The following is a 25,327-nucleotide window of genomic DNA, read 5'->3' as shown; positions in this document are numbered from 1 at the left end:
ATTCCATTCCCATTCCCGATTCCCTCAACCGCTCTCCATCCATTTGTTGTCCCGTCGCCAGTCGCCCGCTGTGTATTTTATGCAAATTTTACCGCTGTGCGCAACAATGTTATTAAAAAATGATAACAAGCCAAGCACAGAGCAGAAAAAATGGTTGCCAGGCGACAGGTTTTCTAGGAATCGCAACTATTTTGTATCCTGTAAACTTACATTTTAAAAAAATACTAAGAATTAAAAAAAACAATTTAACAAAGCCAGAAAAAAATCAAATGTCTGGAGATGTTTTCTTATAAAACAAAGATCACAAGTTAAGTTTTAAACTGATTTTTTTTTTGAGACAAATATTTTTACAAAATAATTAAGTTTTTTATCCAATATTAATTGTGATGATAGAGTTTGCTTATTCCTTTCCATTTACTAAATTAAAGTTTGCAGTTTTTTCAAAATGAAGTAAAATTATGAACTTGCAAATAGGATTGCCAGCACAGAAAATCCAATTGTAGTATAAAAATAAAATAAAATAATTTTTAAATAAATCGTTTAGGAAAGCAAATATGTAATGCTTAAATATACATTTGATGCCCTTTGCTTTTATGGAAATGTTGATGGCATGCAGTATTTAGGGAAATTTAACAAGAACTGATTCGCATCACCATTCCATTTATAACCCTCTGTTATTTTTTGTTAATATCCGATATACCTTCCCGAATATTTTATAGATAGTGGGACCCAGAGACAACTGTCAGTTAGACGTTTGTTGCGGCTTGCCCCTTGTCAACTTTTTTAGTGTTGCTGGTTTTTGCCGCTCGTGATGTTGCTGTTGTCATTTGCATGCGTTGCGAGAGGAGCAGGGGAAAGGCAACAACAGCCACATCAGCTAGGAAATTATGCAGTGAAATATGTTGCCACGGCGATGGAAAAACAAAACACACGACGGACTTAAAACGCACAGAACAAAGGAGAGTAGGGGGCACAACGTTAGAAATACACCCAATATATATGCGCACAATGTGAATATATTTTATAAGTCTTAGAAATATGACAGACTGACGGCCGAGTTGCCAACATGCTGCCAGGAGGTCGTCCCGAAAGCTCAACAATCCAACTTGTCCGCGGAAGTCGGGGAGGAGTCGAACGAAGAAGGACGAGATCCTTGTTGGAAATGTAAAAGGCATGTCAAAAATTTCCAGCTTGCTTCAAGCGGCATTAGTTTTGCCATCTGAATGGCAAGCATTCCAGGAACGAAGTATTCCTGTTCGACAGAGCAGGGGCCATTAACCAAGCAGTACTCCGACCTCACCAGACTGAGGTTAGCATTTTAGTTTGCGTTTATTACCGAATTTATCATTTCATCAGTGGCTTCAAAATGGATAGAAATTCGTGTTTATTAAGATATTTCTTAGTAGTTATTTGTTTTTTTCACCTTGAATTTATCTGACTAAGAATGTCATGGGCAAGGCACATTTGTCATTACTGTTGCTTTTAAATTCCCCAAAACATGCACCATCATTAAAATAAAACTAAAGGCTTGAGTATTAGAAGTAGGAAAGTTTTAAATATTAAGGGGTGGTAGTTTTATTTATTTTTCTGAATTAGATATTCCGGTTAAAAGTCATGTCTTAAAAAATTTAAATTTATTAAGATTCATTCAATATTTACGTTGTCATGACTAAGTGATTTTGGCATGTCATTTCTTTATTAAAAAACCAAGTAATTTGGTTTAAAAGTAGGAGTGTATTAAGTTTTTAAGGGTGATAGGTAATTCCTTTTTGTGAACATGATTTTTCGATTAAAATACATAGTTTTAAGAAATGAATATTTGTTTAGATTCATTCCGTAATAAAGTTGTCATGACTTAGTGATTTTGGCACAATTGAAATTAAAAGGTGACTTCCGCTGTCATTTGTTTATTAAAACTCCAAGTAATTACGCTTCAAAGGCTATGTCAAACTGTTATTTGCCATTTCACTTGCCAAACTTAATGCTCTTGACTGATAGTATTTCTAAATTATTCTACCATTTGACTGGCTTTGTTTTGTGCTGGCGAAGCGTTTAATTTCTGGCATTTTGCAAATAAGTTTGCTGCCATGGCTAATTACAATGTGCAGCAGTGTCGAGGCTCTTTAGCTGGATTTCTGACAGGCTTCATTGCCAGAAAATCTATGGGACTGTGTGACTGCGATAAGCGCAACTGCCAGAGATTCGGGGCAATCATTTCATTACACACTCTCGTCTACACTGGCCACATAAATGGGAGCAATTTAACTACAACTTTATTGTTATTGTGAGCAGTGTTGGCTGTAATTTTGTAGCTTAAACCAAATCCAATTAAGTAACAAGCGTAAGCCTTTTTGGCAAATGTCGACAACGACGACACATTGCCTCGTTTAACCCATTTAATGTTGCACACACTGAAACCAGCACTGAAGCCAAAATGGGCGGCGTTGGGCGGCAGGGGGCGTGGTAGTATGTTGGGGAGAGACAGAGACAGTGGCATGCCAAAAACCAAAGCTGATAATTTCAATCAATTTTAAGCCAGAGACAAAGCGACATAAGGGTAACCAATTTAGCCGTTTCGCAGTTGACTGCCTGCAATTACCAAACTGAAAGTTCAATGGAAATCGAGTTGACTGCACAACTATTCGATAAGTAAAACCTTTAAAGAGCGCATACAGACTTTAAGTAACTACGGCAAAGGTTATCAAAACTTTGTAAAAGTTTGGTGCACCCCTTTACAAAATAATTCGGCTCAACCAAGCTACACCGCAAAAAAAAACACTTAAAACTTCGTATTCTTCAAAAATAAAATACTTATTACCCGAAAAAGTGAGGTTCTCCCTACAAAAAATGAGAAAATTTCGGAATGTAATGGAAATTGATAGTTTAATCAAATAACAAAATTTAACAGCACCAATTAAACTAATTAAACTTCTTTTATTTGACTGCAAACTCTAATCAAAGGTTCTAAAACAGAAACCCGACTCAAAAGGCAGGACCCCAGCCAATTAGCCGTACCTTTCATGTGATAAACAGTTAGGCCAGGCAAGAATAAAACAAAATTCCAAACGAGAATGAATTGGAAATTCGAAATCTAAGGATTCGTTACTTCTGCGTTTTGTTTACGCAAGACGGACCTCCAACGTTTTCGCTTTCGATCGTGCTTGAATGTTAAAAAAAGCCCTTAAAATACATTGTATTACAAAGGTGTTTGGGCTTTTAGATACCCTTTAGTCGTTTTTAGTTTTCAAAAAAGAGTACCATGAACTTTAATATCACATATGAACATACATACCTTATCTTATTTATTAGTAGGCACTTCATAAATCCAAGGAGCCTTCAATATACGTGTTTTAGTATTTAAATTAATTTACAATAGTATTTTGCAATGCCTTAAAGTTGTTTGAATACCATAAATTATTATACCACATAAAATATCGCTTTATTTAATTATCAGTGGGTAATTTCCAAATCCATAAAGTCTTCAAATTGCGTGCTATGTTTTCAAATAAGAGTATCATGAATTATAATATCACATAAAAATATCCCTTAACTTATTTATTAGTGGGTATTCTATAAATCCAAGGAGTCTTCAAATTGCGTGTGTGTTTGGGGCCAATTCTCGGTTTCTTTGTTTTGATCCCGATTCCGGGAGTTTTTTGTAGGTTTTTCCCTTGTCGTTTAAGTTGTTTTGGTTGTTCGTGCCTGCGGATGGCTTAATAACGTTATTTTTCTCTGGTCATTGTACTTTTAATGGCCAGTGGCAGCAGGAGCAGCCCAGAAACAAAAAAACAAAAAAACAGAAACTGAATCAGCGGCATCGGGATCGGCAGCAAACAAATCAAACGCAGACGCCGTTTTGCCTTTGGGCCAGTGTGTGTTCCTATTGCCAACATTCGCATCGATCATGATCATTTGGTCGGGTGTTGTCTTTTGTTTTTTTGTGTTTTGGGCTCCCAACGAACGCAATGATGACGATTATAATGAAGATCGTTATGGGGGTTGTCCCTTTTCACTGGCATCGAAAATCGGTTGCAACAACTTATCGAGGACGTTTCTCGGACGAAAGACAACGATGATCATGAATCGATAATGATGATGATGATGATGATGATGGAATATGTAGGCTCTTATAAACTTGAGCTTCTGGGTGGCGACGCATAACATGAGCACAGAAAGCTCTTTCATCGCATGACAGGCGGCCGAAACGTTTAAGCCAAAACGTACAAAAAAGCGGTGAACAAGTTGAGAAAAGCAAAAAAAAACGAACCAGAAACACACAAATAAACGTAGCATTGACTTCGCATAGGTGTGTAAGTATGTCTGGAAGAGTAAACATTAAATATTAAAATATGTTAAACTACCATTAAAGTTTTACCATTGTTTATGCACAACAATCAGGAAATATCATTAACAACAAGCGAATTAAATTGTTTACTTCGTCAGCATGACAACAACAAAAAAAGGAAAGATAAGAAAAGTTTTCCTTTATTTTTTTTTGTCGGCTTTGTTGGCAAGAGTTTTTGTGTGTTGGCAAGTGTTTCGCTTTTAATTTGGCACGAAACTTGAAAAAAAAGTAATCTGGAAATGAAAGCAAAAGTTACTTTGATGCAAGATACAATTTCAGCTGCAGATTTGAGGGAATTTTGTAAAGTTGCCCATAAAATCGGAGAGATGACCTAGGAACGACATACGATGAGATTGTATGTAAATGTTTCACAAAGAGTGCAAAGTAAGTTTTCCGATGTAATTGGATCTCTCAGACAGACATTTAAATAAAATTGAAATAATTCCTTCCGAAATCGGACTAGCAAATTTAAGAAAATGTTTTCATAAAATACTGCAAAGGAAGAAGTTGCACCTAACTGGATTACAGAGTCATTCTTGATTTCAACTGAAATTATTCAAAAGCAAGCAATTGAAAAGGCAATTCCTTATCCTTCACATTGCTCCTTTGCTCATCATTAGCATAAGTAGCAATATCCTTCTGCTTTCACAGAAAACAAAACGAGAGGAAAAATGTTTGAAAATGTACAATGGTTCGCTCAAGGCAAATGCACAATTCTGCGTTAAATTTACCCCCGCTTTTCAGGAAGCAAGAGAGACGGAGCCTAATGCAACTTTTGTGTTGGCGATGCGAAAAGATTTTCCGCTGCAATTTCCAGTGGAATGAATTGCTTGCCAATAATCCGCTGCGACAGTTGGCAAAAATGCAATTAAAAAATTTTCACTTTGTCGCTGGAGGCAGGAGGCGAAAAGAAAGCGCTCTCTTTTCTTTTATTTTCCCTGTGCGAGTTGTGTGAGTTGGCCTTTTCCGATTTGTTTTGCGTGAGTTTGACAGCAGAAACAGCAGCCTCACATTTTTTGCCTGCTTCCCCATCCCGCCCCCATTTTTTCCCGACCAACTGTAGCTAAAGAAAATTCTTTCATTTAATAAAATGCGTGCCGAGTTGACAATTTTCACTGGGCTGTCACTTGGGCATAAGGGATAAGCCGAAAGTTTTGCAAGTTTTTGATTTAGCCCAAGCCACGCCCCCCGCCCTTGTTGTCAATCAGCTTTGGGGAGTGTGGACGGAGGGGTTGTGGCAGCAATTTGTCCAAGCCAAAGATCCAGGTGTTTGAGCCTTCCTATGCCCGCGGCAAAGTTTTCCATTCAAAGGTGTTGTAAGGTGCCAGAAACTTGAGCGTCTCCATTTTTTTCACTTTGCTGGCTGAAAGTTGGCATGATAATTCACTAAGCGAGGGATGGATTGAGGTTCGCATTTTCACTTAGTAGTTCAAATTCATCTTTTTGTCATTACAAGTTTTCAATAACGATTAGTAAATATGGAGTAAAAGATCTCGAAGGAGTATATTTATGAAATATGTATAAAAGCTTTGATGTTCTTTTTATGCGCTGTTTTGAAAAGGTTTAATCCAAAAGACTTCCTTACTCTTCTGTTTGTTGTCCTTCATTTTTGTATACTTATTTTAAAATGAAAAAATATTCAATCTATATGTGATCTTTTAATTAAAAACCAATGAAAATATACAAACTCTAAGCCAAAATTCCATGATTGATTACTTTTTGTTTAGACATACCTTTTAAATGTAATCAAAGAGGTGTCTCAACTCCTTTAAATTATCTTAAATTAAGATGGTTAACCTAGAGAAAATTCCCATAAAAATAACACTTTTATTTAAATACTACAATCCTCGGTGCTAAATCAGTACCGAAAATATTTAATTCAAAGTGATAATATTTGTATTTACGATGATTTTTCTCTGGGTTTATATATTTTTTAATGAACAATTACTGAAAATTGGTGATGTCTTTGGAGAGCTTCACTATAACTTTTAGCTATAGCTTTGTTTTTTTCCCATCAAGCCCACGCATTAGCATTCTGGTGTCCATCCCTAGAGGTTCGATTTGCGGATGCGTGTAAACAAATAATCTAGCTCCCAGGCAGCGAGTAGCGCCCAAGTTCAAACGAAGCCAAAGCCACCGAAAACATGTAAAAAGCGAAAAGCCGGACCACACACGCCAGTTCCTCGAGAAGGAGGAGCACAACAACAAAAACTCGGCCAGGTCCGCTCTGCTCCTCCAGCTCCTCCTGCTCCTCCTGCTCCTTGGCCGTATTGATTATTGTGATCTGCCGTGTGCTCCGCTCTGGGGGTAATTATGCAGCCAGGGGACTCTTTGCGGGAGTAGGGTTTTTTTTTTTTTTTGGACATGTCGGGCGAAGGGGAGGGGAAGGGCGGGGGGCCCCGGGAAACGGGGGCTCGCCTGTCATTTATTTTAAACGATTCCTTTACACATGTCGGAGGCTTTCGCCGCCAACGTTGCCGCATTTATTGTTGCCATTCCAGCAGTTCCCCTTCTCTTACCCCCTCCCAACTTCAGTATTGAGTTTTCAGCTATATAGCTACCGCTTGGGCTATAGCTTCTGGCCCAGTCGGCTGACGTTGGCATGCCAATCATTTTGCGTTGATGAAGTGCGAGTGTGAGGCAAAAATGTTGTACCAAAAAGTTCAGTCAATGGTGCTGAATGCCAGAATGCCAGAACACCAGAATACCAATATGCCAGGATGTTCCCAGTGGCGGCGGCAATGTTACCAAGTTCCCCCAGTTTGGCAGTCGCAAATCGCTGATCGATTGTCGGGAGCAGCGTGTTGATGTTGACTCTATCGTTACACAAATGGAGCTGCTGAAGTATTGTGTCAACAGCAAAATGCACTCAATTGGATTCTCGCGGCATTTACTGGTATGTCAGCAATTTAAGGAAAATCAATCAACATTTTTCCAGTTTTTTACAGCTGGCCAAAAATGGTTGAAATATAAAGGCTGTCAAAAGAAAGGTATAAAAGATTGAATTTTATGAAGGCATAAATCCAATTAAAAGGAGATAATTAAACAAAATATTTGCCTTGTTCTGATATTAGAAATTTAGTTATCTGTGTAATTGATTATTAAATAAATAAGAGTATTCCAGCTTTAAGTTGCTGCCAAATTATCGTTCGATCGCCGTGGACCAGGGGTATTTTCAACTCGGCAGCTAAGTGACTTGTTCCACCTCCTCGCCAATAATTAATTTGTTGAAAATGCAACGCCGACTCGGGGCCACCATCAGCGTCATGGTGATCTGGAGGTTGGGGGAACGGACAGACTACTCCGGACAGAGTCCCTTTGACAGGCGGGCAGCGGCCTGCATTATGCATGAGATTGGATCTTGGGACGGGGGATATAGGATGTGGATGAAGGGGGGATCGGGAAGGGGGACCCTTGGGGAACGCGCTGCAGGGGCGCCTTCAAGGTTGCCATCCTGCCATCCTGCCTCAGCCCCCCGAGTCACCATCCCCTCCAGTCGCAAGCTGCCACTGATTAAGTCACTAAAACTGCTGGCTGCTTTTCTAACTAATTTGCTGTTAATTTGTTGCTACGCTACGGCCAGACGCAACTCATTTCCTTCCTGTCACAGGGCAAAAATGTTGTTTTACTTTGCTTTTTTTCACTCGCTTTGCTGGCTGTCAGAATTCCGGGAAAACCCACCCAATTCACTCACACACAGCAACACGGCAACACGGCACAGGTGAAGCCAGGCGGATCGCTCGGAAGTCAGCAGGGAAAAAGGTGTAGCACAGCAGAAACTAATTTGTTTATATCAGCAAAATGCATAATAATGCCAGCGAAAATTTCATAACAATTTCGGGCTGGCATTTCGGAGGATTCGGTTCCGTAACATCTTAAATTTCAAAACAGAAATAAACGATTGAGGTTTGTTGTAGAGAAACATTTTCTTTATGTGAAGCTATGTAGTGCTAGATTCTGGTAATATTATATGTGTATTTGCACATGTTGGATGGCTTGAACTCTAAATTCGTTTTATTTTCATTTATATAAAAAAATGCTTAATGTTTAAATGAACCATTTTTATCTAAAATATGAAGTATAGTAAAGTAAAACAAAATGCTTATTCTGCAATTTTAAAATGTTATTTTGGCCTTGACAATACAATACCATGCCATAGCGACAAAATACACTTTTGGTAGGAATGCTCATACATACACGACATCTGAAGAACAGATTGTCAAAAGAAATTTAAAAAAAATGAATTAAATAACCACAAAATAAAAAAACTCAAAAAATATTAGGTCAAAAATTCATTAATCAAAAATGGTGCATAAAGTTCAAGTAAGATATTTTAACTAAATATGTGAAGTAAACTTTAAAAAAATAAAATGCTAATGCTGCAATTTTAAAATGTTTTTTGACCTTGATAAGGTATATGTTAAGCACACTGGCTAGTCCATTATTGAAGCTTTAAAATCAATAAAATATAGTAGGAATGCTCATACATACATAACAACTGAAGATATGTTTATCCAAAAGGAATTAAAAAAGTCGAAATCATAAAACCACAAGATATAAAAACTAAAAAGTGATTAAGTCATATAAATAAATAAATATGTTTTCAGAAAATTTGTAGTAAATCTTTTTTTATATGTATTTACTTATTTTTATTCCTTAAGGATGAAAGTTTATTTTGTCCTTCCCGTTGCAATTGGGTTCAAGCCACCGCCTGGTAGCAATTAATGATTTAATCTCCTAAGTTTTAGTGCTTGCTTGGTAAGTGTTACAGCTGCGACCGCTGTTCGGAAATAGCTTTAATCACTTGGGACGCGTGTAATACGCAAGCCCAGCTGCACAGGCACTCGAATCGGCAAACACTCGCCTGTCAAAGCGTTTCCAAGGCATCGCGCCATCGCATGTTGCATCCGCCACTCGGATCTAATGTTTATCTTCCGTGTTTCGGCCAGCTCCGATTTCATGTGGGGGCACTTTGCATGCGGATGGAATGGCTTACGGGGGATCCCCATCCCACATCCCCATCCCCATCTCCATACCCATCCGCCTTTGCGATTTTCAAAGGGGGGTTGTTACCAAGACGCGGCCGAGTGGCGCTCAATGTTTCCACCGAAAGTCACGTGCGACACATAAAAAATCAACGCACATCATGTTATTCCACTGATTCTGGGCTCTTGTTCTTCGCCTGTTCTGTTCTGGTCTGGTTTTCATTGAAAACGAAATTCAAAAAATCGAAAATGTTGGCGCGACAAAAAAAAAACAACACAAGGCATCAATGGGGCAGGCCCAAAGCAAAGGCATTAATTAAGGGAGAGCAAAAAGTGTATGTATTGTTTTTCTTATTTTTGCACCCGTTACTCGAACAGCGAATGGGGTATACTGTATACGGGGATGCGTTTGGCAGAGCACTGAAACTTATTAGTAGTAAATTGCCTTGATTTTAGGACAAAATTGCCTTAAAATAGAGAATAATTGCTCTAAACTTGAGCCTTTCATACGAAACTAAGGATATATAAATGTAATATTTAGTTGGTTAACATTATATGGCACTAAAATCCATGTAAGTATACAATTGATTTTAATATCATAGTTGGGATCAAAAAGTATCTTAAAGTCAGGACGTTCACAAAAAAAACACTTTATAAATTGGCAAAAGCTTTGTATTTTCAAAGAGTTTTTCATTTGATATAAATTCAGAAATACAACAATTTGAAATGAGTTAGCATTCTATGGCACCAAACGCCTATAAGTATGCAATATATTTTGAATCAGACTGCGATTAGCGGGTATCTGAAAGTCGATGCATTCGATTTCAACGTTTTTTTCTGCATTTTTTTGGTCTTCCTGTGTGTGTGTGTGCGTGGGGTAGACTTCGGGCCGTCTTCGGGACTTAGTTGGGGCCTTCTTCGTTCCTTGGCGTCTGCCGGCGTCGCTGCCTCTGCTGCCGCCGCTGCCTCCGTCGACGTCGACGGCGCAGTCGCTTCTTGCTCTCGACGCTCGGGCTTTTTGGCTTTCTTTGCGCACGACTCTCGGGCATTTTGCGTTTGCACGTCAAGGCAAACGGACGACGTAGAACATACGACGAGCGCCAACGCCGACGGAAACGGCGGCCAAGAAGCAAACTTCCGTACCCGGGGGAAACGTGTCGCGTGTGCTCCGAGTGGAAATTACGTACGGGTGGCCGGAGGAAACCCGGCAAAAATCCCGCTAAAAGTATTCCAACTATGCGTGTGCCCACAAATCAAAATACGAATACGAATTTATGAAAAGTGTTGTTTTTATCGCCAAGAAGTAAGAGTGCTCGTGCGTGGGCCATCGGCTAATTGCTCGTGTTCAGCCACAGGTGGTGTTTCAGCACCGCCCCGCCTCTCTGCCCCCTTTCGCCCAATTGCCACGCCCCCTTGGCCAATTGTTGCGGCACACGCAAATACGCAGAACTTTAATTAAAAGGGGAGCCCGAGGGAAAGGTCAGCGGGCAGGCGCAATTAGCAAATCTAACAGTTCTGAGAATCGATTCACTGCAGCCCCCAATTAATTGGGCGCCCCCCCAAAACAAGCGAGGAATTAAGGGGAACAAAAAGCACCGAAGAACAAAAAGCCGACGCACATTGTAGCGTTACTCCCCCAAAAAGAAAAATATTTTCTTTTTCTTTTCTTTTTTTTTTTTTTTTGGCAAAATTACGGCAGGCCAAATAAGTTGTTGACGTTGAAAAAAGAAAAGTGGGCGGAAGAGTGGTCTTTCTTTGAGGGGGCGGGGGGCAGGCACAGGGACAGCAGGCGACGTGTGTCAAAGGTTTGACAGGCCTTAATTGTGCGGAGGACAGAAAATCAGGAGACCAAACGAGGGGGAGGATACGACGTTGCGAAGGCTTCGTATTTCGGGATTTTCGGATTTACGGATTAGAATCGAAACACTGCTTTTTTTCAGAGCAGACAGGACCTTAAACGTGGCCCAGAAGCTTCACATTTTCTATCTTAGCGAATTTATAAAAGAACTATTAAAGTTATAGAGTGGAATTTAAAGCCAGAGAATTTCAAAAGAAGACAAAATGAAATTAGCCAAGTAAATTAAACTTGGCAAGTTTAATTCGATACCATTCGAGCCATTGGCTTAAAAAGTTTCTGGGTGTCCTTGCTAACATAAAAATACATTTAAGAGTTATTCTAAAAGAAGCTAGCAAGTTCACTTAGCTCAATTAACCAAGTAAAGTGAAGATGCTTTAAAAATGGCGAGTAAAGTAGCTGCACGTTTTTAAAACCGATATAATTAAAACGGAACTAAAACAAGCAAAGACCTGAACTAAATTAAAAAATAAATTTATGCTAAAACTAGTTTTTAGTTAAAAAGCTACAAAAAAAGTAGATTTTTATGACCAAATGCTTTTCAATTAAAACAAATTGAGTAAATCAATTTGAAACATTTTAGTGTGCAATCAAATTTTCCCTTAATCTATGAACATGCGCCGACCAAGAAATAAATTGAATTAACTGAACAGTGAAGGTATCTAGTTATAGTCAAAATTTGAGAGCAAAGTACCCCAATAAAAAATCATTTATTTAATAAAAAAAGCAGCAACCACTTTAGGGCAATTAAGTAACAAAACACGCACTCAAGGATTGTCTTACTTAGCCAAAGTTTGAGCAGCAATCAAAAAAACTAAACAAGTGAGCAGTTGAACAGAAAGTGAACAAAAGGGGAAAACCATGTTGTCAGGAGTTGAGCTGCTGATGCTGCTCCTGCTCAGCCCGTCGCTCCTGGCGGAGATCTCCCACTCGCCGCTGGCCAGCAATCGCATCATTCTGGACTCCACGGAGCTGCTGCAACCGCCTTTGATTCCCGATCGCGATCGCGATCCCGAATCTCCGGCGGTCAAGGCGACGCCGGTGGCGCCGCAGAAGTGTCCTTCGCTGCAGCGGTACCGCAAGATGCTGAAGGACATCGACGACCTGGAGGACCTCTACGTGGATGTGCCCGTGCACATCGCACTGGCGGATCGGCAGAGGAAGCGGTGAGTACGGGGCGGCAATACGGCTAAGTGCGATGGCGACGCCGCCTGCCACACAAATCACAAATCAAATTACGGCCAAACAAATACGAAAGATGGCCAGGACAGAGCCAAACTTAGGGGCGCCGCGCTCTCTTCTTCTGCAGCAGCAGCAGCAGATGAAAAGAAGCCTGGGGCAACAACAAAAATAATTTATAACCACGACGTGTGGCTGGCCAAACAAAAAACCTATCCACAGCCAGATTTTTTACAGTTCTCCATAAATGTGTGCATGTGTGTATGTGTGTGTTTGTATGTTTTCGGAGCGCTTCTTCCACTTTTTTTTTTGTGTCTAGTGTGCGAGCTTTTGTGGCCCTCACAGCTGCCGCCACACATCGCACACTGGCTTCGGCATCAGATTATATACCAAAACTTCTTAAATTACGGCAAATGTTCTACTTTGAGCTATCAGTTTTTTAGGGGGGGTTAAAAGGAACCACCATTTTATCGCTTCTAATTCGATTTTGGAAGTTCGGGGCTAGCTTTGATGGGTAAATCCACTAGCTTGTTGGAATTGAAGTCCTCTAAATTTGTTGAAATGACTACCATAATAGCCAATCTTAGCTAAATCAATAGAAAATAAATACAAATTTTTGGTTATAATTTTACTGATGACTAGATTTAATAAGATTTAGGTTTAGCTTTTTTGATGAGCATTAATTCAAGCAGAAAATGTGTACACTTTTGGTGTAAGCCAGAAATCTGTACAGATTTTTAGGTGAGTAAGCGCAATTTGCTCCAATATTCTCTTGCTTTTAAAGCATATAATTAAAATGCCTCCTTACACCTTTATTTGATTTTCGTTTGTAACTACACCAAAGAATTACATTTTCCCGAGCTCTTTTGATGTTTCCCATTGCGAAATTCCTATCAGCAATGGCCGATTTCAGCATTTCTCGGCACCACGGTACCCGCTGCGTTGCACGTGGCGTATGAGTAACGTTCTGTTTTTTTTTACGATTTTCATTGGTTTCCGTTGGGCCGCAGCTTGGGCCTGGGTCAAAAAAGGCCCGTCACGTTTTCGCTTAGGCTCTGGACTCTGGACACCGGCCTCCGGGATTTCAGTTTTCATCTTCTCCAGTGAACGTGCGAACCATTGCGGGCGTTTGGTTTTTGTTTTTGTGTTTGTGTGTGGAGCTGGGAAACTGGAAGCCCTCGACTCGTATAACACTTGATCATTTGCCACAGAATGCCAGCAAACATTCAAATTAATGTCGTGGTTTGTCGTCAACTCCTTTTTCGGTTCGCTTTTTCCATGTTTTCTTGGCTTTTTCCTCCAGTTTGGAAGTGTAGTGTGTGTATTAGAGTCGCGCGACCCAGCAAAAGTGCTCCAATTGCCCAACTGCAGATCGAGTGACCAGCTCGAGGGGGCTTCTTGATTCTGGAGATCCGAGTTGCGAGATTCGAGACTCGAGATCCGAGATGCAGAACCAGAGTACGTGACATTCGGCTCGAGTTGCCCAGTTTGCTGAGCGTGTGAAAAGGAGCGAGTTAGTGGCACTGCCAAACAAGCTAAAGCTGAAGCTGAAGCAAAAATCGCGTTTATGGCGCGTGCAGCCATTAAGCGTTTTGCTAGAATCAGCAAGCCATTCCCATTCTCATTCTCATTCTCATTCCCAATTGCCATTCCCATTCTTATTTTCATTCCCAGTGGCCCCGTGCGTATCCTTCCATACGCCAATCAAGAGGCGAGCGTTAATATTTTTGCACAAACAAATCATAAATATTAATTTAACGACTTAATTCGACGGCGCAATATGCGCTCCCGTTCCCAGTTCACGATTCACGATTCACAACTCACAATTCCCGATTCGCATTCGCATTCGCATCTGCAGTCGCAAGTCGATCATTTTCGACGCGGTTGCCTATATGCCACTTGCGTTGCGGCCACCTGTGGCACTCGCCGTTTGGCTCAGTTCGGTTGTAGATTTGTTGCGGCAGCGGCAGCCAGTCAACCCAACCCGGGCATCCAGTCAGTGGCCTGAAATCAAAACAAACCCCAAAACTGGCGGTAAGGTGATTGTGTGGCCACCTAGCAAAGAATGCACTCGACTTAAAGTATACCTCTTATGATAGATTTGAAACAGACTTTGAGTGAAATTCGCTTGAAGAAATATGATGGGAGTTTTAATGATTTACATTGAAAAAGAGATTTAAGCAAACAAAGTTTTAAATTGCTTAAAATACGGAATAAAACAAAGTTATATTTGTTTACAAATTGCTAGGATTTCTATATATTGAACTTTCTGTATAAAAATAAAATTTGTTTTACTTGTAATGTTTTCAAATCACAGTTACCCAAAGCATTTAAATTAAAATTAATGAATAATCATAATAATATTTTATGATATCTTGTGTAAGAAATTACCAAGTTCAACTTCTTAATGAAAATTGTATGTAAAGAATAATACTAGCCAATTTAGATGAAAAAGTATTTGCTTATAACCAATTTGTAGATACTAAACACAGCTTGAGCACCGTCACATACTCAATGCCTACAGTATATGGGCCTTGCCCAACCGATTTGTGTAGGGAATGAAGGCAGTATGTTGTTAATATGTTGATGCTGTTGTTTGATTGTTGTTGGCGTTGCATTTTTATGTGCGCCGCAGGCTCAGGCGGTGTAAACAACTTTTATTGCCCGGCCCGACACTCGGCAAAAACCCGCCCACGCCGCCCCCTTCTCCGGGCTTTATGGCGTGAAACTATTTATTTGTAAGCGCATCAAAGGAGCCACAACAACAGCGCATAGCGAACAGCGGCAACAACAAATTGCCATAAAATGCGAAACATAATTCTTTGTCCGTGTGTGTGTTTCGTTTTTTGTTCCTTTTGTTTTTTGTTTTTTTGTTTTTATTTTGTTTTTTATTATTTTTTATATTTTGTTTTTGGTTTTGAACTGAAACCACGCAGACCTTGCAGCGCATCAAAATTTCGCACAATGACCAATGCCTCATCATCAGCATCAGCATCAACATCAACATCAAACTCAACATCGTCGTCATTATTTTGCGCCGCCAGAAAAGATCTCCTACGAGTGTAGTGGATATAGTATTTTTAGCACTTGACTGAGTACGAAAATACTCGGGCGAGACTGAGTCCGTCTGCGGCTGAGGAATGGGAATCGGAATAGGAATAGGAATAAGAATCGGAATCGAAATAAACCACACCAAAACCAAAACCAAAACCAAACCGAACAGAACAGACAGAGGGGCGTCGCTCTTAGTCAGACGAGTTCGCAGCAAGACGACGCATCAACGCCACAGTTCAATAGTCTAAAATTTCCCAAAAAAAAAAAAAAAAAACAAAAAAATAGAGGAAGGGAAAAGCAATTTTCAAATTACAGACACTAAGTGCTCACTGTGCCCATTTCGGTGTGAGTAATTGAGTGTGTCTTTGGTTCGCATTGTTCTCGGCGTGAATCACTCACAGAATCAAAATCAATGTGTGCCGGGGCATAATAGAGATATCAAATAATTGTTATGTTCTTTGCCGACAACACAGGATCATAAGTGAAATGCGAGTCGGGAAGTGGGCGAATGGGTGAGTGGGTGAATGGGTGAGTGGGTGAGCTCTATTTACACTTGACTTCACCGCCACTGGATGAGTAATCCCCGGCACTCAATGTCAGCCATAAGATCCATTAATGAAAGCAGTTGATAAATTGCCGCAACAAGTGGCAGGAGGCAAAACAATTCCATGGAATTCTGATTTATGGAATATCTAATATCTCAAGGTTTCAATTTGAATTCTTAAAGTATATTTCCACATGAATTATAGATTTTGCAAAACCAAATAAAGTGCTTCCTTTTTTTGATTTATGTAGTATATTTATCTTTTATTTATAAGCGTTTTTAGAAATAGCATTATTTATCCTTTGGGATAAAATGTATTTAAACTCTTTTAACAGTAAACATAAGTATTATATATTTGTAAAGTAATACAGACTTACCGAAAATTATTATTTGTTTTATTTAAAGATAAATCTAGAGTTCTTAGAAGTAAATGAATAAAATATCAATTTAATTACTTTTAAATATTGTTGGATTAAACTGGATATCAAAAAAAAGAACTAGCCATTTTGTGTCCCCTAGAAATCGACATCCGATTGAAAAGTAATCCCAAGGAAATTACCGAATTTATATCCTGTAACTCACATAATTTTGTAAAAGTTGTCCCTGCTCCTTGCAGCTACTTCCAATTCCATTTGCGATATTTTCGAATCGAAACTTGTGCCATCTGATATTGGCGCGATATTTGTTTGGCTGCACTGCACTGCACTGCTCTGCAGTTAAGTAAGGCAAAGAAAAGCAAAGTAAAGTAACTTGCTAAGCGAAAAGGCGACTGTGCAATCAGCGAATGAGCCACTTATAGGGATATCTGCTTAACTCGTTCTTTATCTGTGTTTTTCGCTCCGAATTTTCCGACTGCACTGCAGCTGGGAAAGCTGAGGCTGATTGTCAATTTGGGGAGAGCGGAGGGCGAGGGGTGTTTTGTCTCAGTCTCCCCGCCATCGGTTGTTGTTTGCAAAAATAGAATTTTGTCTCTGATTTTAAGTATTTCGCGCGAAAAGTAACAGAAGCGAACCGAACGGCACGGACCAGACTTCAGACCTCAGGCCATAGACTATGGAGTATAGACCCTAGACCAGACGAGACAACCAGACACTGGATGGCGGATGGAGGATGAAGTCAGTGTCAGTGTCTCTCAATTGCAAATTTATGGGAATTGAGTCAATTTTATCGCAGCCAGCTAGGGGAGTTAGTTTGGGTTAGTTTACTTTTGACTTGTTTGTCCCTAGAAAACTTTGCGTCGTTTGACTGGCGTAAATCGTACGACTGGAGCCACTTGAACTTGGCGCTGCCAGTGGCCATCCTTTGGCTGCTTCCTCCTTATCCTCCTCCTTGTCCTTCTCCTTTTCTTCCTCTGCCTGCTCCTTTGGGTGACCAGCTGGCAGCGCCAATGCCGGGTCATTAGCTCGCCGAGAAATGTGAGGGCGGCGCAGAAGACGCCCACCACCAGGATGCCGAAGGGTCCCTTCAGATGCTCCGTGGTCAGGACAATGGCCGTGTCCGCGAAGTGCGGCCGCATCTTGTTGATCCTGTTCAGATAGGTGTTGTTGTACCTGAAGTCCGCATCGATCTTGTGGAAGATGCCCACATCGCGCATCAGACGGATGATGCTGTTGATCTCGAAGAGAAAGGGGAAGCCCGCCTTCATGATCATCTGCAGTGGACTGCTGAAGACGTTGTGCGGAAAGGCGTATAGGTCATCGGCCAGGGCACTCTGCATCGTGTACATCCGGTTGCTCAGGATGCACCGGTGGCCATGCTTCACCGCCTTTAGGTTTTCCGTTTGCGGAATGAACTCCGGCGAGGTGTTGTACCCATTGAAGATCCACATGTCGTCCTCGTTCTCGAACCAATCGCGATTTTCTTCGTGGCCGCCATAGGGAATCCCTGCGGCCAGCACCTCCGTCAATTCATCCACTTGTTGGAGGTAGCCGGGATCCTGGAAGGTGGCTATCATCTTCGATGTGTAGGTGGCCACCACATTCAGGCCGTAAAGCGTTAGGGCCATGAAGAACACCCTCGTGGCCTCGCAAACGGGACGCTCTTGAATGGCTATCGATATCGAAACAGCCAGTGCATTTATGGCCGTGAGACTCAGCTGCTGGTAGTACTTGGGCTCTGGCAGAACGGTGACCAGTGCAAACCAGAACAGCCAGCTGATCACGAGGATCAGGATGAAGCCCAGCCAGGTGAAGGGCTCGAAGATGCCGACCATCGCCTGCCAGGCGGGTCGTCTTTCGGCCAACTTGACGTACCACGTGTGCGCATCCTGCAGATAGGTATCGGATCCCCAGAAGAAGTCGGCCACCTCGTTGTCCGGATAGTGGCCGCCAATTATGAAGTCGCACTCGTTGTCCGTCACCTTTCCCAGCAGGCCATTCCAGTTGCCAGCACTGTCCATCTCGCCACGCGACTCCCAACTGCAGGTCTGATTTACCTGGTTGGAATAGAAAATGTTGCGGAGATTGGGTTATCTTCGGCTATAAAAACTTTGAAAGATTAAACAATTATCACCTTGTTCTGGGCAAATATATCTAAAAATATTAGTAATTTTGTGGCATCTAAGGGTCTTTAAGGAAGATTGCAAGCCAGTATTTCTGTTGCCTAATAAATTATTCATTTAAAGAACTAAACACATTTGTCCATGCAGATCTACCAAATCTTTGCATCTGCGATGAATACATATTTCATAATTTATATTTCAGTGAAACAGAAAATCATTAAAAATGCTTATTGAATTGTTTTAAGTTTTGAAAACATAGGTAAAAAATAGGACCTATTTGTTTAATATAAATTATATTTAGTTTTTATTAAGTTTAAAATTTAATTCAAAAGTTCAGGATTTAAAATCTATGATACTATAAATAGAAAAAAAACTAAAAATTATCAGAAACCGCAATGGATAAAAATAAAATAGTGAGTATTAAGCCCTCGGATTTCCTAAGCTTTTTTTTTTATCAGTAAAGGTTAATTACCGATCGTTAGGTAAACTTTTAAAAGGCAGCTTGTTACACACAGAACAAATAAACAAAGGTAGAAACGATAAAGACAAGTCTTATTGAAAAAAGTCCTATGCTCACATCAAAGCTTAGTCGGTTCTTCATGAATCCCAGGATGCGCATCTCCAGGCCCACAATGCAGTCGGCCTCGACGAAGGGAGCCGAGATGGAGGCGCAGACGAAGAAGGTGCAGTTCCTGGGACTAAAGCCCGAAACGTAGTCCAGCATGGAGGCGTGCACGGCACTGGGACTGGGATACAGCTGGCCATCGTGGCACTGGCCCAAACTCTGCACATTCAGGATCCGGCAGTCCACGTTGCTGTAGTAGTCGTTCACGAGCAGATTGTAGTTCGTGGAGGAGTTGGCATACAGCAGGGCCACTCGATGAACGTAGAAGCTGCTCATCAGCTCGTTGAAGATCTGGGAGGCCACGTGCCAAGGACGATTGCGCACCCCGGGATTGTGGAAGAGCACCAGGAAGCGGGCACCCGGATTCCAGGAGCGCATCTTGCTGATGTAGCGGGACATCAGACCGAGCAGTCGCTCCACGGAGTCCACCACAATCACATAGTTGTCCGTGAGGATCAGCTCACCCATGTTCTTGGTCTTCTCCCTGACCTTGTGATCGCTGACCACGCGCATCTGGAAGAGCTCCTGCCGATGCGGCTCCCCGGGATCGGTGGCTGCCTCGTTGATCCGCTTGCTGAATCCCTCCTGTATCTGATCCGCTGGACTGGACAGGTTGAAGGCGTGGGCCAGCATCAGGTTGTAGGCTCTGGTGAAGCGCTCCACTGGTTTGCGATAGAAGAAGATCTGAGCGAAGCTATCGAGGCAATCCACTCCGGCCTTCCACACATCGGGTCCGATATCCTTGGCGGGCAGCATGAAGATCACCGTGCTGGCTGTCTGGTTTGAGGGATTTACTATTCCCTGACCCAGGTCAAAGAGCTGGAGAAGGAAGACGATGGCACTAAGATAGTTCCACCACATTATTGGGTCTGTCACGCTGCACAATTGCGAATTAACTGCGGTGGGTGTGAATTTTGTTGGCCATGTGATGTAAGGAATACCCTTTCATTAAGTGGTTGGGCATATCACTTAATAAAGGCTGGTCATTTCCAAAGAAAAATTTGGAAAGCTACTGAGTTTGAATAAGTGCACTGGTAAGCAAATAAGTAAGCAGATCCAAATATTTTTTTACTCAAAGTAAATATTTTAGCATTATTTAAAATTAACATTTGAAAATTTAATTATATTTAAACCATAATAAACATAAATAAATTGTATGAAATCAAATAGGAACCATTTAATATAATCAAATATATTTTAATATTAAATCAAGTGTTTCAAGTATATATCAAAATATAATTGTTGAATTCAATAGTCAGATATTTGTTTTTACAATTCCAATTTTTATTCACTATGTTTAAGAAGTAAAATCCCTGGCTGTTAAGTGATTTCTCCATATCAGAAAGTCTTGTAAATCGCAATAATATGATAATCCCAGCCTTTTAAACCCATTAAACACTTACTGGTGGAAGTGCGTTAAATTATTTCGGAGGAGCGCATTCAACTCTCGCCTTTGGCCGATGTTTGCCTTGTATAATTGACTGCTGTCATCGTGCCGACAACGAGGATGGCCCCAACAACAGCAAACAATCGCCATTGCAACATGCAAGGCTTAAATTAAAGCAAATATTTGCTCAGTCGCATCGGCGCCGCCGCCAACAATGGTCGAAATGCATTAAAACACTCCATCAATCCGAACCTTTTGGCAGGGCTGCCAAAAATACGACTATATAGCTGTACTTGTATAGCTGTATAGCTATATGGCGCACTAACTTCTGTTTGTCCGGTTTGCGGGGGATGACGATGATGATGGGGCATGGCGTTGGCCGGAAGTAGCCGGTCATAAAAATAAAACTCGAGATGGCCGGCCATAAGCCAAGTCAATGAGTCATTTGCTGCAACGGCCATCCTCCTCGCATTCCTCGCTGCAAATGGCTGAAAATGGCTTGAAATGGCTGGAAACTGCTGCAAATCGCTTCCTTGCGTCCGGCTGTCTGCGAATCTGTGTGCGAATCCATGTGGGTGTTTCGTATCGGCGAGCTCATTTGTCTTAGCTGTTTGTCATTAGAAATATTGCTCATAAATTTCGCATTTAATTACAATACAAAACTCAGCAAGTTGAGCAAAAAAGGCCACTGCCCAGGGGACTTGAACTCAATCTTTGGCTGCAACAAAGTTGCAACACCATCGGCGAGAAGATGGATAAACAAAGTTTCGAAAAGGAAGTGACAATTCAAAAGGTGGATACTCTTTCTTGATGCCTATAGGACCAGAAAATTATAGGACTCGAAAATTAAAAAAGGGCCTGTTAAACCGAAAATAATGCTACAGAAATAAACATACAAAGGTTATTCTTTATATATATATTTTTGAGCTACAAGTAAAGATCTAAAATATATGCATATGTTCTCCAAGCAGGTTCTCGAAAACCAGGGCTATATACTTTTTTGCTTTATTTCTCTTATTTGATTTTGCCGAAACATTAAAGAAAAAAAAAGAAAGGACGACAAGAATTACAACTTCCAAAGGCAAGATCGCAGGATTATTAATAATCTGTTTTCACAATTTAGCGCTTTAATACAAATTGATGGTTTTAAGAAAGGGATCCCAAATGTACTTCTTTTAATCAGGTTTTATCCTGTATCCTTTATTTTGAGAATTCCTAATTTAATAGTTATTTTCTTTGTAAATCTTAGCCCTTTTTCTACAATTTCGTAGAAATAAGTGTTGGCCTTGACTATTTATATCTTGTATATGTGTTTTGGGGCCAACTGCCGACTGACCCTTTGGGCCAGAGTATGGCCAAAAGCCGCTGACTCATATGGTTCAGTTCGGTCCAGACAGGCGGCAAAACAAATTGCGTGTGATAATTTAGTGTCATCGTTTTTGACAAAGGGCGTTAACAGCTCACTTACTCCGCCCCTCAATGCCGACTTCATCTCGTTTTGCAGATTTGTGCTGAACCTGAACGACTCGACGCCGCTGACGATTCGCTTTTCGGCGCCCGTGGGCCGCAAGATGTACTACAATCAGACAGGTAAGTCCGCCTCTCTGGACCTGCAACTCAGAACCCAGAACCCAGAACCCAGAACCCCCCACCTAACCTACCCAACCCAACCACCTCTGCAGGAAACCTCCTTCGGCCGGCGGCAGTGGCACCTGGTCCAGGTGTGGCTGTGGGCAGTCTGGTGCTGCCCTGCGCCCTGCGCGGCCAGTACGACCTCTTTGTCCAGGCCCGCCACTCCGGGGCCCTCAAGGTGGACGCCCTGGCGGAGCATCCGCAGCACGACTGGCCGCTGCTCAATGCCACCGCCGCGCACCGGATCGCCATCCGCACCCAGAACCGCGTGCGGAAGCGCGAGATGATCGTCAAGTGGGACAGGAGGTGAGTTATAGGCGGAGTAATTCCTCAAATGAGGCAGCCATTGACTGTCAAATAAACAATGATATAAATGGAGTAAATATTTTTAAATACCTGGCTGTTACTACGTTATTTGGCATTTGTAAGACTATTGTATTTTCAGCGTTACCAATATGGTGCATGTGACCCCATTTAAGCAAAAGCTGAATTACTTTGTGGTATCCCAAATGTTATATTTGAAATGTATGCTAAGACTCATAAGCACGCGAGTTTTAGTATATATTTCGCATATAAAATTTTATGGAAATTGATATAAAAAGTTGTTGAAAGCCTTGCCATAAAGTTAAAGCCGCAATAATTGTTAGACAAAATCGGTGTAATTTGTTTGTTGAAATAAACAGTTTTATTATTGTTTTATTTTATTTTAATAAGTAAATACAAGTTTTCGTGGCATTTTTATATGCAATTATTAAACTTATTATTCACTTATACAGCAACATAGCCACATCGAAACGTTATTAATTTGAAATTATGAGTGCTTAAAAAGCTAGTACTAAGATATATTATGAAAACAAAAGGGAAAGTCTTGGGAAGATTCTAGCAACTTCCAAATTTTAATATCACTGTTTAAGTACATTCTTTAAATGTGGAACTGTGTAGTGATTTTACCTTGTTGTACCGAAGGAAGTAAAAAGTTAACTTTTATTATTGTTTTTATATATTTTTTAATTTCTTTTAAGGTATTTATTAGTTTTGGTGTGTGTTGTTTGGTCCCTTAACAGCGATTTGGTTTAAAAATACAATTGTTGTACCTAGTATTTTCTCATCCTGAGTTACCCTAAATCGTTTCAGCAAGTTTGACTACCATGTCATGCACTATTGCCTGGTAATCCAGCGACTTGCGATGGACGCCCCACGGAAGAGCTTTGCCAACTTCTGCCAGGCCGTGTCCGCGTACGTGGGCCAGCGATCCATGCCTGCCAGCTGCTCCGGTGGCAATCCCATGGACCTGGTTTGGGGGTCACCACCTCAGCGGGAGAGACGTCTGAATCCCCGACAGAACCTGCACATTGTGTGCACGGGTAAGAGGCGCCAGCAGATGCTGCGTCGACTTCTGCCCAGGAGCAACTACCAGCTGGACCTGTTCGGCATCCATCAGACGCGCCAGAACCTCACATTTCCACTGGCCAGCAGCCAGGTGAACTTCAACCGCACCCAACCCCTGGCCCTCAAGCAGCAGGCTCTGATGCAGCTCAAGATCGGCGGACAGCACGGCAAGCAGGTGTACAGCTTCAAGGTGCCACAGACGATACTCCAGGCGGAGGAGCCCTTTCATGCGTCACCTGTTGATTCCCTGCTCCGGCAGCGAGATTCGGGTGAAGTTGCTGCGCCAGCGCAACGAGGTGGGAAAAACCGAGGCCTTCTACAGCCCCACGTACATAAGGCAAAAGGGCGTGTCACCAGGCGAGCGGTATCTAATGAGATTCGAGCCCAGCAACGAGGACGAGGCGTTGCGGGCCCAGAAAGTGATGGTAGGGGTGCCCTTTCACATTCCGAAACAATAGTCCCCAATCTAAAAATAACTTTGTTTTTCAGGTGGCCCTGAGCAGCGAGGCTTTGTTCCGGGATTTACCGGAGCTGCCGCAGAACACCAGTGTTTTCAATGTCCGCACGAGGTGCAATCGAGCCACCATCGCCTGGAATGGCTCACCCGATGAACGCGAGCTGAGGTAAGACCGCACATGGAAATAAAACTCAAGTGAAATCAACATAGAAAAATTGGTACCTTTCTGAAATTATCATCCGAATTGTCATTGAATAGTGTTATAATTTTACAAAATAGGAAAGTTCGGCAAGCTGAAGTCTATAATCCCTTGCAGCTATTGCTAAAATTTAATATTCTTTATGGGATTTACATATATTCTCATTTTTATACCTATATGTTTTACAACAGTAAGGCTATGATGATTTTCCCATGAATTATTCGATCGTTCCTATGGCAGCTTTTTTAGTAAAATTATAAGCTTAATACTGAAATAATAAACAATTGCAACACATTTAAGAACATTTTAGTCAATTATAAGACAATTAAAAAAGCAATTTTAAAAAAAATATATTTTTTCAATTGTTTAAATGGAAGATATAAGACATAGTCGTCGATATTAATCACATAAAGCCGTAGTTGTTAAATAAATAACCACTACTTTACCTTAAAGAATATTAAAAAAAAAATTTTAATATTCGATTGTATCTATACATAATTATAGTTTTATTCTACCTTAGTAACAATCCTGTTTAAAAATACTATTCTGAATTGTAGGTATGTGTATTCAAACATTTTAGAGGTAAAAACTGCAGTTTTTTTGACAAATACATTCAATTGCTTTAACAATTAAATATATTAAATCTTTCGTTACCTCAACTTGCAGCTACTGCATCATCGTGTTCAATCTGCCGCAGCGCAATCGCAGCGTGGTGGACTCCACCAACTACTGCATGGACTTTGTGCCCAAGCGGGTGGAGCACTACAGGAACTTTGAGTGGATGACTTGTAGGGAGCGACAGCAGAGGTGGGTTTCGGAATAGTCTACTTAGTGATATATATAAGAAGAGTACATTTTACAGTCCCGACAACATCGAAACGGAGACCATACTGAACCTGATGCCTGGTTCCAGTTACTTGGTCTATGTCACCGCCAACTTGAGCATGGGCAAACCACTGCCCTACCAGGCTCTGACCCTCCACATGGCCAGTCAATGTCTGGACGGATCCCACGAGTCCTTCTACTAGGCGTTACGAGTTTTTGGTCGTAATACCCCCCAAAACCCCCAAAACAAAAAGCTTCGCTGCATTTTCGAATACAAACACTGAACTATCCGTCGTTGTAAAGCTACCTTATTCACTACGATTACTACTACACTATCCAACAAAAAAACTA

At 41.2% G+C, this 25,327-nt stretch overlaps 2 protein-coding genes across 2 annotated transcripts; one reads left to right on the top strand and one right to left on the bottom strand.

Moving 5' to 3' along the window:
* The first annotated feature begins 10,395 nt into the window (after window positions 1-10,395).
* On the top strand, window positions 10,396-25,217 carry LOC128253819 (uncharacterized). The gene is given in 9 exon segments (XM_052982503.1): window positions 10,396-10,555; window positions 11,913-12,351; window positions 21,979-22,064; window positions 22,157-22,412; window positions 23,241-23,715; window positions 23,717-23,920; window positions 23,985-24,118; window positions 24,818-24,958; window positions 25,014-25,217. Coding segments are annotated over 8 exon segments (1,767 nt in total). The 5' UTR covers window positions 10,396-10,555; window positions 11,913-12,046; the 3' UTR covers window positions 25,180-25,217.
* LOC128254008 (uncharacterized) lies at window positions 17,164-20,004 on the bottom strand. The gene is given in 2 exon segments (XM_052982772.1): window positions 17,164-18,396; window positions 19,040-20,004. Coding segments are annotated over 2 exon segments (2,142 nt in total). The 5' UTR covers window positions 19,949-20,004.
* Window positions 25,218-25,327: the final 110 nt, after the last annotated feature.

The sequence above is a fragment of the Drosophila gunungcola genome (assembly GCF_025200985.1).
Source record: "Drosophila gunungcola strain Sukarami chromosome 2R unlocalized genomic scaffold, Dgunungcola_SK_2 000004F, whole genome shotgun sequence".
In the NCBI taxonomy this organism is placed as follows: domain Eukaryota; kingdom Metazoa; phylum Arthropoda; class Insecta; order Diptera; family Drosophilidae; genus Drosophila; species Drosophila gunungcola.
The sequence above is the reverse complement of the archived record's forward strand: the minus strand, read 5'-3'. Positions and strand labels throughout refer to the sequence as shown.